The sequence below is a fragment of the Ixodes scapularis genome, unplaced genomic scaffold (genome assembly GCF_016920785.2).
Source record: "Ixodes scapularis isolate PalLabHiFi unplaced genomic scaffold, ASM1692078v2 PGA_scaffold3__209_contigs__length_174095766, whole genome shotgun sequence".
Taxonomy (NCBI): Eukaryota; Metazoa; Arthropoda; class Arachnida; order Ixodida; family Ixodidae; genus Ixodes; species Ixodes scapularis.
In genome coordinates, this window is record NW_024609868.1 from 117,696,817 (window position 1) to 117,716,572 (window position 19,756).

The 19,756-nt window shown below is 48.0% G+C and overlaps 1 protein-coding gene across 1 annotated transcript in view; it reads left to right on the forward strand.

Moving 5' to 3' along the window:
- LOC8040272 overlaps positions 1 to 19,756 on the forward strand; it is a 112,201-nt gene that overhangs the window by 82,479 nt on the left and 9,966 nt on the right. The window contains exons 10-11 of the mRNA XM_040207081.1: positions 7,323 to 7,478; positions 16,214 to 16,519. Of these exons, the coding sequence (XP_040063015.1) occupies positions 7,323 to 7,478; positions 16,214 to 16,519 (462 nt within the window). The remainder of the gene's footprint in view (positions 1 to 7,322; positions 7,479 to 16,213; positions 16,520 to 19,756) is intronic.

Sequence of the window (19,756 nt, forward strand, 5' to 3'; positions counted from 1 at the left end):
CTCGTCTCCAAAGCCATTTACGGTTATAACTACCTTCGTCTTACCAAGACCCGGCAAGATCAAGTTGAAACCCCTAACAAGGCAGCTATGAGAGTTATCACGGGTTTGCCCAAGATAACCCGCATTCCCGACCTACACAAAGCGGCTCAAATAAACACAATCAAAGAACTAGCAAAAGAAGCACAAAACAGTCAGAGAGACCGCCTCAAAAGAACCGAACCGGGAAGAATCATCCTTAAGCACCTCGGAATAACGGACTTTGAAATTCCAGCTATAGCCACTTCTCCTCCTCCATGGGAAGACGAATGCATAACAGAGATCAAGCCTATACCCCAAAATCAGAGCAAAGAGCACTGTAATAGAAGAAAAAATGTTGCTAAAAGACACATAAAAGAGATAGAACATCTCCTTCAATGTAAGACCAATAAAGTCATTTACACAGACGCGTCGCGAAACGAGGACGGTAGGTCAGCCATTGCTTGGTACTCCTTCCGCACCGGCGAAACAAGCGCTAAAATCCTCCCTTATACCCCCAGTGCCAAAACCGCTGAACTCCAAGCAATCTTTTGGACACTAGAAAATGCCCAAGATGATGAGCACCCCACAGAAATCTTCATCTACACTGACTCCCAAGAGGCTGTTAGAGAATGAAAAAAAGCCAGGAGCCGTAACAAGACTGTGAATGACATCAAAGCCGCAGCCCGCTATCTCCGAACTAAAGGAATCACCCTCAAAATTTCATGGATTCCGGGACACCAAGATATACCGGGAAACGAAGAAGCCCATGAGGCCGCGCGGAGCACGCTACAAGCAACCTGCTCCGCACAAGGCCTCCTGGACTCCTCCGCCACAAAACCCACCGAGGACCTCGATCCCGATGAAATAAAGACACTCGCAAGACAAGAGCGGAAAGCGAGGTTGACTGCTCTACTGCCAACGGAGGAACACCCGTTCCCATCAAAATACTCACGGTGGGAGCGGGTGTGCCTCCGGCGCCTCGCTACCAACACGGCCATTACACCAGTTCTACGAAAGCGTTTTTACAAACGAACATCAGAAGACGACCCGGGCCCTGACCCTAACTGCACAGAATGCCATGTACCGGCTACCTGCAGACACCTTATCTGGGACTGTCAAGCGACAGCAAGAAAACGACAGGAAGCGATCTCAAGACTTGCCGCCGAACTCACACCACAAAACTACGAAGACTGGGTTACCCCCAACAGAGGTCCTCCAGAGAGGAAGCTAATCCTCGACACCCTTCTTGACTTCGTCAAGAAGGCGGGCCTAGCCCAATATATATAACCACTTCCCTTTTTCCCTTTTTCCCAACCCCTACCCTCTACATCCCCCACCGGATAAGATGACTTTCGTCAAGGTATCCGGTGTCCCCTTTCTGAAATAAACGTATTCTCACTCACTCCCACTGATCTCTATTTTAGTAGGCTGGATCGCGGATCGGGAGCCCGTCGGTGTCGCCACCGGCGGCCATTGCTTGACACCAGGCAATACACGCAAGTCTATGGGAGAAACGCACAGAACTAAACATATTGAAGCATGTACGCTGTGCTCGGAGGCGAGTATTTTATTGTGCGCAGCGATCCTTATGTCGGGTGTTTGGACATTGAATGAAGATATGTCAAACGTCCGGTCGCCGAATAAAAAAATCAAACGTACCGGAGCACCTACGGCTGAGCAGGGAAGCTTGCTCTCGTAATGAAGTAAACAAAGGAACTTGCCGTCAATAAGACCGTCCTCAGGGAAGCCCAGAAGTTGATGAATGACAAAGAAGTTCCATCTCGACAGCGGCTTTCCGGGAGTGAGCGAATTCCGCGTTGCAAAGCCTTCGAGCTTGTCGTCTGCTAAACCCAACTCAACGAAACCGCCACCGACTCCGCGGTAACTCTAGGTAACTCCCATCATTGAGCTGCACTACTGCGGAGTCACTCTCGACCACAAAATATTTATTTATACGAATTGAGAGGGCTGTCAGTTTTAATGTTTGTAAGCAAGCTATTTGACGGGCTTATCGAAAAGCATCCAAAAGTTTCAGTGCCGAGAACAGCTTGGAAACAGGGGAAAACGACACTTTTTCTCGTTCTTCCTATAGAGTCCCATGCATTGGCTGGTGTCAATCAATGGCCGCCGGTGGCGGCACTCGGCCCCAGCTGCCGAGGCCGCGATCCGCGATCCAGCCTACTACAATAGAGATCAGTGGTGAATCCACGATCCTGGGTTCTGCAGCGCGAGCTTTCGCTCCACGTGCACCCTATTCTAAGAAAAAAAAATATTGTGGCTGTGTGGCGGTGTGGGGGGAGAAAGATGAGAAAGAAATTACACAGTTGTTAGTCTGCGCCATTCCTGTATGTTGTTTTTCTTCTATACTCTGCTTTAGTTTATATCTTTATCAAGAGCGTTTTTCTTGCATCTACGTGGCGCAGCAAACCATCACAATGTCTAGTCAACGAGCCCACATCCAAGCAATGTTTGCATAATTAGCATCCCTGCTGTTACCTATTCTTATTTGTCATTTACGATTTAAATAAAAAAAAATTGGGCTGTAGGTATGTTGATACTGCCTAAAACTTGGTCTGCCTCAACGGGGAAGATTCTCCCAGCTGTATATCATAAATTTAGCCATGCAGTGCAGTACAACCGCTAGCCTGGGGCCTTTAACGTCCATCCCGCAGTAGTGTTACACGACTGCACGCCGGTACGATGTTCATCAACATCGAAACGGGCAGGGGTGGGGATTGAACCCAGCATCCTGGGTTCTGCAACAGACCTTTCGCTCGACGTGCTCCGAGCTGGTGTGCGCTAGCCCAGTCGGCCACCGATCCCCCGATTTAAATCAAATAAAAACCCTTCACTGCGGAGCGTAGGGAAAGATCGGAGTTACGCTGGGGAACTCGCCTTACATTTCCAACGGGGGGGGGGGGGGGGGGGGGGGTTGGAAATGTAAGAGGGGGAGTGGGAAACTCGCAGGGGCAGAGCCAAAAGAAGCTCCTCCCCTCCCTCGTGACGTGGCATCGGAGAGATTCCCGCCGGAGGCGAGCTTAGCCCCCCAGATCCTAACTGGAGCACATGATCCGAACGGGGTCGCGCCGCCTACGGATCCCCAGTGGAACATAACCACTGCTCCGGGATCGGGGGATGCCTTCCCGTCATTCAATTGCCCGGGAATCCCTTTTCCGCGGGCGCCGCAGTCGTTTCGAAGACGTTTTCGCAATCACGGCGCTAACACGTGTTCGACGCACGAGCGGCAGGAATGGTTCAGGCGCTTTTAGCAAAGATTGCCGGAATGCCCGTAGCGCGGCAAATACCTTCTCTCCTCCTTCCTGGAAAACGAACCGGCTGTCGAAGCGGCCATTACGAATTCTTCTGATGTTGAGACAATATAGGAGCCCAGCCCGCGATGTGCCTCTTCTTCTTCTGAGGCGAGATGGGCGAGATCAGACGAGATGCCCCACGAGAAAGGAAGTCACGTGCGCGCGCCGAGGGTTGGCCCGGCTGGCTTCCGGTTGAATCCACCGAAATCGTTGGAGCTACTTTTCTCGGATCCAGATCGGGATCTGGAGCGGGAGCTAATCCAAAATGACCAGTGAAACACGTCGGTCTCAATCCCGATCGCCCAGTGAAATAGGCTCGCTCCAGAAAAGTCGATCCCGGCGCGCTCCAAACCGACCTGTGGAATTCGCCATTAGTCAGCGCTGCGAGTCTGTTTCCTTGGTTTCCTTCTCGTGTACCTGTGAGTGTGACTGTCTACGCGCTGTTCCATCCAAGCATGAATTAGCAACTGCCCAGCATCCACATTATCAAACCATCATCAACCTCGAGGCTATTTCTCTTTGTGTCCTGGCTTAGCTTTACCAACGGCTTAGCTTGCTTGGGTCTCTCGGATGGTGGATAAATGCAATAACGGTACGCCTTGTAGTAGGTGGTAGCTTGCGCCACCTAGATATAATGTTGCGAATGAAACTGAATTCCGAAATACTGCGCAAATACAAACTAATAATAATTGAAGTGCGTCCTGGTTTTATTAAAGAATTGTTCGATCAAAACTATAGTTAAAAGATGTCCTAAACTTACACAACTACATGTAATGACTCGTATGTGAAATTTAGTTTAGCAGTAAACATGAACTGTATATACTACCGCCATTTCATTCATTCATTTTTTTTAAATGCAGTCAAATTGAGGACGGATATATTACCTCTAAATTTGAATCCTTCGTCCTCAATAGGTCCTCGGAAGGACGTTTCTAGGATGATTCAACGACTGACGTTCTCAGGATGTCCGGAGGACGTCTTGAAAACCGTGAGGATGTTTGTACCTTTTGAGAACGTCCTGAGGATATCGGGTGTTGACTGGAAGGGCTCTCTCCTGCTCTGCTACTTCATGGTTGCAAACCCCGAACGCGATTGAACGTCCTGGGTCTCTCATCGTCAGAGTTTCTTCGTAATCCCTTCGAGGAACTGCAGCGACTTCGTCGACGTGTTAGACAACAACAAGACAAGACCAAACCTCACGCCCACAGAAGACGAGGAGCTACAACACCGAAGTTCAAGGTCAGACAGCTGGTCCGAGCGAAGAAGCCAAAAGCTATTCCAAAAAGATCCTCTGCCTTTAGCAGTTCCTTCCGGATTGTCGAGCGTGTGGGTCGCTGGACACTTCGACTAGAATATGACAGAGGAATGCCTCGAAGCTAGCAGCAGTTCCAGGACCGGCATCCTCTGGTTTGGACGTACGAAACCCGGTACCAACAAGGAAGTTCAGTCAAAGATGAGCCGACCATCACCACTGACAACCACTGTCTGCACCACTGGGCTGGCGGAGCCAGCATGACCAGCAGACACCACGGGCATCAGCTGGTTCTCCAAAGCCAAACGGGCAACTGACGAGGTCAGCTCCTCGGCCGTCATCGCCAACTGGGAATCGACCTTTATCGGCAGCTTCCCCAGGTCCAGCGGGAGACGTGCCGCGGCCAGATCGACCACGGCGGAAACGACGTCCGCCAGTGCGGTTTGGGGGCTATGTCTCAAGATGAAAAACCTTTTGACTCTGTATTTCATCATTTCTACTTCTCTTTTATTTATTGTCGGTTCCGAAATGCAGGGGGAGGTGTTTAGAAAGAATCGTAGCAAAAAAAATATCCAAGAAGGAATAGGTTTAGGCGTCCGAGCTGCCGCTAAAACGATGTCGGCTTGCCGCCAAGCCACCAAACGAGCGAAGATGGCGGAGGGACCAGCTGTATAAATGGACAATAGTAATGGGTGCACCCATCGTAGCGTGCAGTACCTTGCACCACCTAGCCTAAAATAGGCGCAACCTAGCCGTGAATCTATTTTGGTACTCGTGTAAACGCCGCTAAAAAAGCAACAAGGTATTGAACATAATGCACAATATACTTATAATAAATAAAAGGTATGTCTCCGAGTAAATTGCCTTAACAATGAAACTGATCACGTGGCACAGGAACTAGTTCCGATTTAGCTTCGACTGGGTTCTAGAGAGCCGTGTAGCACCATCTCAGTTCAGTTCAGCTCAATCACAGTTGGCGCCGATAACTCTGATTAAACTCAACGAAAAAAAAAAAAATTGGGTTGTGTGTGTGTTTATACAGCCTAGAACTTGGTCTGCCTCACAGGGGCGACGAGTCTCCCAGCTGTAGATGAGCAATTTAGCCAGTGCGGTACAGCCGCTAGCCTGGGGTCTTTAACGTGCATCACGCAGTAGTGATACACGACCGCACGCCGGTACGATGCTTATCCAGATCGAAACGGGCAGGGGTGGGGCTCGAACCCAGGATCCCTGGGCTTCTGCAGCGCGAGCTTTCGCTGCACGTGCTCCGAGCTGGTGTGCGCTAGACCACTCGGCCACCGATCCCCCCTTGAACTCAACGACAGTTCAAAGCGCCTGTGTAACTAAGGTACTATACGTCCCCTTCATTCTTAGCCTGTTCAATTACTTTCTTTAGGCTTTGTCTTTTTTTCAATTACTTTCCTAAAATCGGAGGAGGGAAAATGTATCTCCTAGTTAATTACTTTCCAGTCACTTCGTCTTTTTCAGTCCTTTGCCCTTTCATTTCCCTCTTCTTTACCAAAAAGATTAAAGATAGAGTCTCGTTGCAGCCGCGCTCAGGTCTGGTCGTTCCAGTCCGGGTCTCCAGACACCGCATCCTCGAGCAAGAAAAAATATATTCATGCTTCACGAAAGAGAAGTTTGTCTACAGCTTCATTTGTTGTTCACACTAAATGAAGGGAATATATAGATAAAATTTATGTACTTTCTTTTTTTGTCGCTACGGGGCCGTTTGCAACTATTCGGCTCACTCACATGTTCCCTGGTTGATGGGGAATTTTATAACCAGGTTTTGCTTTATTTAATATAAACCGCGATAAATCCGAATGTTCCGTCCGACGCCAAAGATTGACACCGAAAAACTCTGAATATATGAGCAAAAAATAAAACCCGACGGAATAATACCGAAAGAAATGTAAACCTAAAAAACCATGGAACGCTTTGCGCAACCCACCGAATAAACAAACAATAACTTGCGGCTGTCCCAAACGTCTGGCTGATAATCAAATCTCGCGAAAAATGCCCAAAGTAATCTCGGAAATGATTTAAATTAAACCTTTTGTCCTAACAAGCTAGCTTGTCTCGGGCAAACGATGTTCTTCTGAAATATCATTCACTGTTTTGAAAGATAGAGTTATTCATTCAGTTTCGATTTTGGTTTCCTCGTGAATGTGACGGCACCGTGAAGGTGACGGCACCGTGAATGTCACCTTCGGGGACATTCACGGTGCCGTCAAAACACCGAGCTCTTCTTCGAATGGTTGCAGTTTCAAAGGCTCGTTCACACACTTGCAACCGAGTAGGACCGACTCAGACGAGACCGGTTTTTAAGGCTCTAGTGGCGGCTTAGGACCTGCTCCGCAGCTGCGATTTGGACTTACGGCGTTGCAAGAGGATTAAAGACCGGTCCTGTTTCACTCGGTCGTGATCGGTTGCAAGGTGCTTTTGTCTCCCCTGTGATCGTCGAACGCTTTAAAACGCAGAGCGCCGGCGTACAGCGTTTGGCTTTCGCGTTCGAACACGTTCGACAAGTGCAGTGGTGACAGAGGAAGCCAGATTTAGGTCTAGCCACTAATTATTCGAATCAGAGCTTCGCAATCAAACATGCCCGTGCGCTCTCGTCTTCTCTTCTGCCGCAGTTTCTCGACGCGTAAATCCTCGAGCTGTATTATAACACCGAGTTCCGTAAATTGTGAAAACTGCCATACCTTGGTGACTGACTCGGGATTGTTCTACCGCAGGAATTCAACGACTTTGAACTGGAGAAGGACAACAAATGTATCACCGACTATGTGTCTGTCTATGACGGCAACGACACGAGCGCTCCTATTCTTGGTACCTACTGCGGAAACACAGCACCCTTGCCTATTCTTTCCTCCTCCAACCAAATATACATGGTGAGCCACATTCTCCCTTACTTCATTTATTTTTCGGACCACATATGGACGTCTGTGAAGTATTTAAATTTGAGAAGTCTCCACATACTCGAGGTAGATTCAAAAGTTACGGGATTGACTACACCGTAAATGCTGAGATTTATACGCTCAGAAACTGAGGAAGAGCAGGACACAAGAGCTTGCGGAAACGTCCTGTGCGCATGTGTTACATCATTATGATGTTTGATTCTGGCAAACGTCAGGAAAACGTCGAACTTGGAACGCCTTAGAAATCAATCTCATGGTTCTTATGATTATTGAAGAAATCTGAAGGCTGCACTCACATACTCTGCCCCATTGATTACACGTAACAGATAATTACAGAAGGGGATTCCATAGTTGAATGTTCTACCACGAGAACGACACCTTAGCGACTGCAGCTGTTGTTCAACGCTGTTGTGACGCGCGCTCTAGTGACGCACCCTCTCGTGACGCGGCGCCCTCCTGTTGCTCGCTCTACTGTCGTCGCTCTTATGTCGTGCGCTCTCGTGGTGACTTCCCCTTTTTCAGACTCTATTTTATCGAGGGGCTACCACTCACCCCCCTCCACCGCAGAAAAATATGGTTTACCCACCGTTTAAAAAGGTTCTACGGGCGCACATGGTCCTCCAAGCCGTGTCGTCGACCATTTTACTATAATACTGCCAAAATGTAGCAGAGCTTTCCTGCACATTAGCGTGCAGCTCTAAGCGAACGTCGTCCCAAACCACGCGAGGAGAGAAGAGTGACCAGGGTTTGGTTGCCTGTTCGCAGGACAAATAGGCGACACCAGAGAAACATGAGCCGGAGTCCACACCCCCAGGGGCATGCTAATGTTTCTTTTTCGCCAACTCCATACTTGCGTACTTTCTCCCAGCAGGTGAAAGAGCACGCGAAGCAAAAGCAATGGTGTGAAGTGCCTGTCCATGTTGCTGCTAAAGGAGTGCACCTACTTCGCTACTAGAAGCGTTTGTCGCCACGACGATTGGGAAAATAGGGTAAAACTTGAGGAGCACCAGATAATAACAAAGTAGACGATTGACATTACAAAATCTAGCATCCACGCGGGAGGACCAAACGAACGTTTGGTCCTTGCGAAAAAGACATCTTGTGTGACCCACGAGTGCGTTCACTGTGAAAGCTACTTTTTTATAGTGGTAAAATGCTTTTGGCAGTCAGTCACCTTATGGCCTAACAATGTCAGCTCTCTGACATTAAAACAATATTTTTTATTCACGTTAAGGCCTGTATTTTGTACGCCTTGGAGGACATTTCCCAAGTTTAGCAAATGTTCCTGAAATGATTTGCCAAAAAATAATGTCATCAATATAAAAAAATGACGCCAGCACAGCCATAAAGAATCTACGACATCAGGCGCTGTAGGGCTACTAGAGCCGAGGCCAATCCAAAGCAAACCCCTTTTAAACGAAACAAGTCGTCATGGCTTTGTAGTTTGAATTATATATGTTGTCTTTACGAAGCAGGACTTTGTAGTAAGCCGAGGCCATGCCGAGTTTCGAGAAGTGGGGTACTCTCACTAGTGCATAAGCAGTTCTTTCATGCTTGGCAAAGGGAAGGTTTCAGGAACAATGGCCTTGTTGGTTTCGCGAAGGTCAACACAAAGTCGAACCCAACCAGATCCCTTTTAAATTACAATTGAAAAAACCCACTCCGGCGCATCGATGCACCCAGTGATATCAAGGACTTTCCATGCGGTGAAGTTGTGCTGACTCTGGAGGTTATAAAAATGAAGGCAAGCGACGAAGCTTTAATGCTATGCACTAGATATCAAAGGGCATCTTAACTTCGTGAAGAAACGTTTTGGCGAGGCCTGAACTGTTTTAAGGGCCGAAGGCTGGGACGGCAGCGGAAGGCTGTTCATCTGAGACTGAGCAAGTTTGAAGGGATGGCATAATTAACCCTTCAATGCGCAAGTTCAGAGCCAGTGAGAGAAGTTCCGTGCTCAACAATAGAGGAGAAAAGCCGCGCTTTGCATTTTTGAAAGAACACTTCGGCGAAGAATTATCCTCGAACTAAAATAGGCCTTCTCGAAAAGTCAAACAGGTTAACGCATCCAACAGGAAGAGCTAGACCCGGAAAGCGCTGCTCGAACAGTCGTCACGACAAAATGGACATGGATGAGCCAAGGTCAACAAGAAGTTGCAAAGTGATCTGCCCGACTTGAACGCCAATCTGACTTGAGCGGCTTCATTTTCAGCCGAGACGTCAATTACTATTTCGTGAACAGCCGAGCTCGACCGTTTCTGGTGGCATACTTCTTTTAAATGTCCAATTCGCCCGCACAAAAACAAAACATGGCGGCCAGTGTGCTGGTAAACAAGGACATGACCCGCATTGCCAGCGAGAAACGCAAAAAAACATTTGTGTGATAAATGGCCTCCTAACAAGAAAAGCGAACGACGACAGTCTCGAGGTGAGGGGTAGTTCCCTTGAGGAGCGCGTAAAGCGTTAACGCTTCTGTAGAACATGCTTCTGGTAAGTGCGCGTGACCTGCTACGGACCTAACTACTACTGATGAGGTCATTTACAGTCCATTCACAATGGCTCAGCTTCAGCAAGGTATACAGCTTTCCGATGCCTTAAGTACCCCAGATTGAACTAAACCACCATCCCAATCCTCTGTAACGTTCCTGAGGCTTATGAACATACAATCTTAGATGAAATTAACCACATTTAATACCAAGGCGAAGTTCTGACCAAGTCAAAAATTCTTGCTCGTGAAACCAATGCCAATGCCCAGCGAGCATTCGCACTACGTCACAAACTTAACGCCCATCTCGCTAACATCGGGTGTGTGTGTAAAACTATGAAGGTTATAGTGAACACTCGCCTGAGCTGGTTCCTAGAAGACCAACAACTCTTCGCGCCAACGCAGTATGGTTTAAGGTGAGGGTTGTCCATTTATGAAGTTCTCCTACGACTACACGAAGACACGTTAAACCCAACATGTCCAAAGCCTAGAATCGTGGTTGATGTTGATATACGTAAAGCTTTTGACGATGTTCCTTACGACTTAATTGAGAGCAAGGCTCAGATCCTAGGCATCCATGGACCCGCACACAACTTCGTTGCGGCCTTTCTCCAAGTTAAATGATTTCAAGTGCAGATAGGACAAGCAATCAGCACCAAACATCACAAAAAATTCGGGGTCCTTCAAGGATCAGCAATATCCCCGACTTTCTTCAACCAGGCCAAGTTTCAACTACCCCCCAGATTGTCCCAGATCCCGAATCGTGAGATGATGTGACCGTCTGGACACACTCTGAATATGTCAATGAGCAAGAGGAGGCCGGCTTTCCATGCGGCTCTCAATACCATATACGCCTATTCCGAAGAGGTGGGTCTCAGTACGGCCCCGCAGAAGACAGAATATGTCGTTGTACACGGTGGCAGACACACGAAGGCAAAAAAAAAGAAGGAAAAGACAGTATTCGACATTCTTATGGGCCGCCACCTTATCACAAGGAAGCCGACAATTTGCATCGTAGGCATGCACGTTGGTGAGCACTGTAGGGCCAGTACCTGGTTCAATCGCTCCCTCAGGACAACGAAACAAATACTTCATGGATGGTGTCAGGTGTCCAATCGCACTCAGTGCTTATAATAGCGCGACATGCGCCAAATGGCTCATACTTTCACGGTCTCAAGATATGTTCCTTATTTCCTACCATCCGATCTGCCGTACACAAATGAAAACACTGGAGCGACTAAACCATGAAGTGCGACGCAGGGTAAAGCGTCGTTCATGCCACACACGCCTTGACACGCTAAAAAGCTGCCGGAATTTTAATGGCCATGATGAACTCCTTTAAACTTAGAAGCACACCCAAGCAACGTGCCTGCGTTTCACCCCGGTAGGCAGGCATACGCTAGCCAACCTGGGTCACGTCGCTGACAAACTACCATTGCTGCCACGATGCTCCCTGCCTTTGGAACGCTCAGTTAATCAAATTCAAACCTTTAGCAATGCAAATAAAGTTGAAGCAGATTGAAAGGCGCAAGTCACATAAAAAGAAACACCTCTATGGGTAAGCTTCATCATAACCAACAGCGACCAACGCACTATCTATACAGATACTGCATGCCCCACGGATGGCTCAAGAATTGCCGACATGATGTAGACCAATCGGTGACCATCAGGAACAAATGTTCCCCATAATGGAATCCTATCCATTCAGGAACCATAGTCTTCCTAGATTACGCTAGGCATGTAAACGTGACGTGTCATCCCGGCCAGTCAGTCACCGTCACGTCTTTACAATTCCACAGGCGTCACTGAGGCCCTCCTCCCCCGCAAAATACATATCCATTGCGGTCAGCTAGCTTTGTCTATACGTACAGTCTCCGGCAATATGAAAGACCCACTGGGAGCGCGTGGCCGAGGCGGTGGCTGGCGTGGGCGCTGCGAACGCTCCGGGCAATTCCATTCTGCTTCGAGGGGAGGACGCTCACTCGGGGCTCAGCACAATCTGATAAGCGCGTTTCGCTTTAGCTGAGCCCGAGTGAGCATCCTTTCCTCGAAGCAGATTGGAATTGCCCGTAGCGCTCGCAGCGCCCCCGCCATCCACCGCCTTGGCCACGCGCTCCCAGTGGGTCTTTCATATTGCCGGAGAGTGTACATACTTACGCGTGCTAGGACAAGACTTCACCATTCCAAGGGTTCCCGGACACGGAGGTGCACCGGAAAAAAAAGAAGGCTCATCGCCCTGCGCAACCGCATTTATCCGCCTTGCAATTTCCAGCCTTCACTCACCAACAATTAGACTCTCAGTCGAAAGACGTCAAGAGTGAACCCCTTGCCCCAGATTCTACAAACGATATCGCTCGAGCTAAGCATAACAACAACCTTACCTCTCCGCAACGGTAAGCCCACACCTCTTCCCCCCTTGCCCTTCTCGATCATTTACTCACGGCAGAGCGTTACCCTCCAGACAATCCAAACCGGAACATTGCTTACCGCCTCTTTGTTACAACGATTCCACCAGAAAGCAGTAATCAGCGGCTGCAACAGTAGCACCAGAGGGGAACTAGCTTCTACATTCAGCACATATCGGTTGTGCCACGTCACGGCGAACCTGGAGAACCTGGTTTGGTAGTGCCCGTAATACTCCGAACCCCGGACCCCTGCCCTTGCAAGACTTGAGCGAGGAATCAGGCCCAACTCGCATCAGGCGTACGCCTGTCCAGGACAGCTTACGAACGGCGCAGCTCCCAGTCGATGCTCAACATGCTTGAGGACCCGGCAGCTTCCCCGATCGGCGCCCGACTTCAAGTCAGAGAGCAAAAGAACACCGCGCTAACGTCTACGCCCCAAAACATCACCAACAGCTCCTGCGCCGCCGTCCCCAAAGGATCGTCGCAATTAAAACGGCGGCAGCGTCTATTTTTGATCCTCATACACCCCCCATCCCCCCATTAACCAACCAGTGCAGCGCAATAGGTCCGTAAAACCTGGAATTCAACATTTCTTCACTCAATCTACGGTAGAAAACGGCAGCGAAAACTCCTCCAGCAAAATACGTTCTCAAACGCGACCAGAAAACACCGCGGTCACGAATTGGTCTCGCCGGGACTCCTCTTGTGACGCGAAGCAACACGATGATTCAAGCGCTCGTAGCGAGCCTACAAGGTATTGAATAGGCTCGCCCGGAGGTAGAAAACGCCGGCGATGCAGTGGCGCTCAATGATAAGTTTGCTAGTTGTAGCAAACTGATGAGCCAAGGAAACGACCGCGATGTAGTAATCGTCCTCCTTGCCTCGTTGCATCTACTCTCTAAAAAAAGCCCGTGCGTCTGCATTCCCGCACAACACTCGGAGAGCCAATCAGTGCAACTTACGGAGGCAGCTCAGCGAATGATGATGCCGAAACATATGTTTAGACCAAAAAACGCAGACTCAGTTGTGACATTAAGCAATGCAAGCGTGACGTTTTGCATTGCTTAATGTCACAACTCAGACTGAGTTTTTTGGTCTAAACATATGTTTCGGCATCGTCATTCGCCGAGCTGCCTCCGTAAGTTGTGCTGATTGGCTCTCCGAGGGTTGTGCGTGAAAGTAGAAGCACAAACTTTTTTTAGAGTGTATGTCCTTGACGGCATTCGTGGGCTCCGGGGCAAGTAGCGTGTGGAAAATACACTGGCCTTAAACTCACAAACAGTGTAGCAGAAAAGTATCGCTTCGCTCCGGAGGGAAATCATTTGCGTCAAACGCAAACAGATACAGGTTAGCCATGCCCCTGCCACCAGCGCACCGCTGTGTGGCCCGCTGTTGGCTGGATCGGTTCTGGTGACGCGAAACCGGCAAAGATCATTGCGATGGCTTGTTAAGAAAGACGACGTTTACCGTGCAACATATCGAAGAAGAAAGAGTAGAACATCCTCGTCGCTATGTAATGACAAGCCAACGGAACCGACGAAGAAACGATGCTGAAATCGCTGTTGTCGCTACGCTTATTTCCGCGGGGATTCCGACTCAAGCAGTGAAGGATGGGAATTCCAACCTCGCAACGGCCCGCATGCTCCTGTGTTCGGAGAGCCATCTGTTTTCTCGGCTGTCGGCGGTTTTCGAACGCAGCAACTAAAACTTGTCTCGATCGCTGCCTACGGTGCGCATACGATTGCCTTCAAAGAGCCAATTTTAACTCCCTGGTGCAGGCGATTTCACGCATATGGCGTCGTCGTTGCGTCTCGGTTTTATGTTTCTGTGTACGTCGTGCCACGGCCGCTCAATCAGCACTTCTACCGCTCCCGCGGTGCGTTATTGGAAGCGTGTCAGAAGACCCTTAACCTCTTATAAGTGGATATGTTGACGTAACGAGCGAATGAACGGAACAAAAGATCACGGCGTGAACAGCGCCTCGGCCTCACGAAAGCAGTCCCGTCCCGTCAAACCTAGGACTGTCCTAACAAAAGACGGCTGCATGCCCAGGGCAATATATGTTAGAGCATAAAAATAACCGTTTCTTCAGGACGTCATCCTATATAGTATACATAAACAATGACACCATGTTGCCAACTGAGCAAATGAAACCAAGACTAGACGAGGTGCCGCAATTCACACAAAACACAACAAAGACGATACGAAATTGCCAAGCTGTTGCCTGCTCCGATCTTGGCGAAGGAGCAGCCGGTGTATGCTACAGACGCCTGTTCTGTTGAAAGGTCGCCCTCCAGCTTGACAGTCTACGCAATTTTGATAAGCAGGAAGCTGGGACGTCGCGACGACATCGAGACTTTCCTACGGTTCTACTTGTTTCTGTAGTTTCTAAAACGAACCGCCAGGATCGCTTCATTTGAGAGCCAGGCAGGCAGGTTTCTGCGACGCCATTGGTTGCCGCTGCAGGACCACTTTCAACAGTGGGATAGGAAAGGACAGTGGACATACCAAATGTCGACGCGTTTCATTCATCATCCCGGCGTATATGTATAGACCAGGGTTGGCCAGAGCTACATGGGGTAAACGTCACAGACAAAATGGCAAAAGTTCAGAAAGCCTCAGGGGGAAAAAAAGAGGGGGGGGGGGCTAGCTTTATCATGACACGATATGAAGAGAACAGTCTTTTCCAAGGGGGACAGGTACAACTGTCGATTACAACTAATAATATTCGCAGAAAAACGTTTCTTCAAACGCAAAGCAAATATGGATGCATGGTTCGCTAGCCAGCTACTGCCCCTGACGCCGGTTATTCGTATACGGTTCGAAATTCTTTCCCGAGTGGTAGAGAGGGTCACTGCGCACATTTATGTGTCGAAAGTCATCCATATACATGCAAACTGTAGTTCAAGGCTGCCAAGACTTCGCGCTTTTTTTTTTAAAACTTACATATCTTTTTTTGTTGTTGGCGACAGAAAAAGGGGGGGGGGGGGGGGGGGGGAGGGAGGCAGGCTTATCAGCAAGCCGCGAGCCGCACACGGACCCGCGAAGAGCCGCATTCGGGTCGCGAGCCGCAGTTCGGCCACCCCTAAACTATTCCTGAGCTGATTCGAATGCAACGACAACGAGTGGTGTGTATGGTGATTTTAAGAAGTACACAAACAATTAATACAAAGAGCCAAATCTGCAGAGAATGCTTGGAAATGTCCATGTCTGACATCCGCGTTCTCTTCTCGGGCAGATACTGGCGCGTTCGGTACTTTGAAAGATATTCAAGTAATTATGCTTTACCAGCGCCATCACTTCCCTTGAAGCTGTATACTGGATTTATGTATTTCGTACAGAAATTAAAGAAACCTAGTAATTACTTATTGTAAACTCGATTCGTAACAAAACGGGCGTTATAAATTGGTGCTATTTGTGATTACGGCCTGAAAAGAGGTATAGATATTTTTTTGGTTTCATGTACACTAGTTTAATCCTAGGAAGAAACATTATTATTATTACTATTATTATTATTATATATAATATTATTATTATTATTGCTACAGTGTGATTATGACTAAACTAGGAAAATACCTAAACCATATTGTTTTTAGCTTTGACAGGATTCCGGTGTCAGTCATTATTGTGGGACTACATATCTATATATATCGATCTATGTTTTTGTAGACTGGTTGTAAGTAATACATTTCTGCAAGTCTCTAAACACTTACGAGTAATCATCCCTTACCTTCGAGAATACGGCAGTTTCCTTGTGTGTCCGGAAGATGGATATACACCGTTGAGACACGGGTGGTTCTAAGTACAGTCTCTCAACGCAGGTCTTTGTGAGTGATAACGAGGTGCAAGGGAAAGGCTTCTCTGCAACCTACACACAAGTGGAAAAGGATCGTGTGGCGAAACGAGGCAGTGAGCAAAGCATCTACTCCCATGCCGAGTACGGAAACCAGCTTTATGAAAACAAGGTTGATCGGGATTGGGTCATAAGAGCGCCAGATGGACACGTACGCTTAAGGTTCATTGCTTTCGACATTGAGGCCCACGATTCCTGCGGGTTCGACTACGTCAAGGTCTTCGATGGAGGTGACGAGTCAGCTCCACTTCTCAACATATTCTGCGGAAATCAGGTACCTTTCTTTTACTATAGAGGGTAGGGGCTGTTGAAAGGGCTTCAAGAGATCACACATTTCACAAAGTGTTCGAGTACAAACAACTAGAATTAATAGGATGATCTGATTTACGTTGGAACCAACCTGCAGACTTTATTGCAATCAAATCAATGAAGAGATTGTGGATCATAAAAAGACGACTGGAAAACAGCTGGGATCATGCAGAATTATCCCCCGTTTCATACTTAATAAGCAACGCTGTCAAAGCTGCTTGCGCGAGCACGGCGCTTCATCCCGTTGATCATTTGCACACGCTCTCGCGCGAACGAAACAATAGATGAAGCCACACTCTCGCGCCAGTAGCTATGACAGCGTTGCATATTAAGTATGAAACGAAGGATAATCGGATATAGGATACTTGCAAGATATTTACATCAGTTTGCCGACGTTGTTTGGGACTCGCACACTATAGGTATAATATTAACATATTAAAAAGAGTTAATAACAAAGTGTAACAATTTCTTTTGAACGGACGTGGCACCGTGTTAAGTTTGAAGGTCTGTTCTTTTGGTTGTGTGCTTTTTGTGCACGCTTTGTGATTGGTTTTTACTCTGTCGAAGGATACGTAGTACAAACTTTGTTCGAGTCAGCTTCACTTTGTAGCAATCCAGTACTCTTCTATGGTTTTCGACGAAGACGTTTCTCTCGGAGTATCGTATTAGTACTAGTCGTGCACGACGCAGTCGGCTGGTGTTTCTTTACTTTCGTACTTTCGCTGCGCATGGAATATCACACTTAAACGCAGCCCGCGATTAGGAACTGGTGCCCTCTCATGTACGGACTCGAAATGTACCTGGATCTGGGCATGTGCTCTAACGTGGGATAGGGCACTTGAGCGCACTTCATCATGAGGTACCGGAGCTTGCTTATGTCCGCGCTCAGGCTGTGCTGTGTCCTGTTACGTAGGCGGCGAGCGCTCAGTGCTGTGGACTGGAGGAGTACTGGGGTGTGTACGTCATAACCTCTTTTACCTCGAGGCCTGAGTGCGTGCTGGTAAGAAAGAAAAAGGAATCCTTCGCGCGCCAGATCGAGGCGCACTCGGCTCTTGCGTCGCGATTGCTACGTCGTCGCTCTTCCTACTCTGATGACATGTGAAATTAAATTCTAAATAGCTTTTTCTGGACTACATGAGGGTAAAAATACGAGTAAACAGCGCGATAGAGTGCAGTGACAACAGTAGAACTCACCTCGGGCAGCGGTGTGAGCAGCGGCGTGATGTCCGTTGACGTCCGCGTCGAGAACGACGCAATATACACGTACCTAAAAACAAGAAAGATACACTGGAACAGATAGAAGGAAATTAATAAATCTAAACAACAGAAGATTGAGAATACGTCAACGGGGAGGTAATGCGATCCGAAGGGAGAGTAGCCGGAGACAGAGCGTAGAAATTAAACATTTCCCGGGCGCGCGCTAGGGCACTGGGCAAAACTGCAATATGTCTCTACGGGACTAAGGACGGTTTTGTGATCACGGGTCTATAACACTGGCGACATACACTCCATTAAGCTGTCTAAAGAAAATGTAATGGTCGGCTGTCCATAGCTTTAACACACAGTTTTCTATATATAGCCGGTAAAAGACAATCCGGAGGGCAACGAATACTTGAAAGAATAAAACATCGAGGACGGGGACGGACACAGGACTTATTTCATTGAGCAACATCATAGAATCGAACAAAGTATAAAACCACCCCCAGAGGTTTCACCGTTCTCAAGGAAGGAGAAAGGCATTAAAAGTGAAAGGGAAATTTCCTATCGATTAACACAGTGTTTCCAAGCAAGGCCGCTTTGCCCACACCAGGTGTGGGCACTGCGCGTGCGCAGGAACCGAATTCGGGAGGAGTGAAGCTTCTGCGCATGCGCACTACCGACAGCAGCGCCACCGCTGTTGTGTCACGTCGGAGAGTTGAATTGGTCTATGAATTTAGAAGTATAAAAAGCGCTGGCGTTACGACGAGCTATCAGTAATCTAGTTATGTCTGGTGCTAGGCGATCTTTGTCATTATCAGGGGTAACGAAGGTGCAGATATATTGTTGTTGACAGTCCCAAATGGAAATGTACTATAAATTAAAAAGGTTAAACAACACTAGCGTCACGACGAGGGTTCGGTAATCTAGTCATCTCTGGTGTTAGAAATTCGACCTCTGTCTTCGTCAGGGATAATGAAGGTAAAAAAATGTTATTGGCTAGGCGGGGGGGGGGGGGGGGACAGTCTCCATGGCCAATGATTCAATGATTTTTCTCCAAAATGTGTTGTCGTGCCAGCCCAGTATTCTAGCATCACAGAAATAAGGAGTACAGTCATCGCATGTGCGGCTGTGAACGACGATTGGGTCAAAAGACTCATTTCAAGCATTTGATACTTCCACATTTTGTTCTCTGAGTCGCTGGTTAACGCACTTCCCCGCTTGTTCGACGTACGGACAGCCGCAGCTTAGTTGAATTGCATAAACATTTCTTTCTTCGCACTCTACTATGCTCGTCGTCTTGAATGTTGTTGACCTGTACTGTTTGGGAAAGAGGTAGGACGAAACTAGCGCGAATCTTTTAGATGAACGGAGAAACTATCTTCTCGATCATGCACGCGGTATTACTTCATTTTTTTAACAATTTGCTCCTTTCCTTCTTCGAGAGGGTTGACATCTTTGGAGTGAGGTTTAATATGTTTGTTTCATCTTATGTGGTTGCTAAATGAAGGAAGCCCTTTTTCCGTCCCCAGGCTCAATGTTTGATTCTTTCAAGTATACGTAACTATTCACCAACACTTTTTTTTTTAATTCTTATGGAGCGCAAGTTCGTCTGCTTGTTGCTCAGGGGCTGCGGTGATGTCAGAAAGCCGAGCTCTTATTGGCTGATTGAAAAAATAGTGGGTAGACCTCAAGACATCTATCAGTGAGGCCTACCCACTATCCTTTTAATCAGAGCCAATCAAAGCTCGGCCTCGTTAAGACGACACCGCAACTCCTGCGCAAGAAGCAGAGGACTTGCTCTCAACATTGAACGGGATGCGCTCGCTCGCTCCAAGCAAGTGCATGTTTGACACACTTCCACTTTCCTACCTTTTCTTTGCTAAAGAGGCTGCGGTTCTATAGCCTAGGCGACATAAAGCACCGTTGAGCTGGCGAAAGAAAAGTGAATGATCACGAGCTTTAGAGACATGCATCACTCTATAGCCGGCTGAACCACATTGAA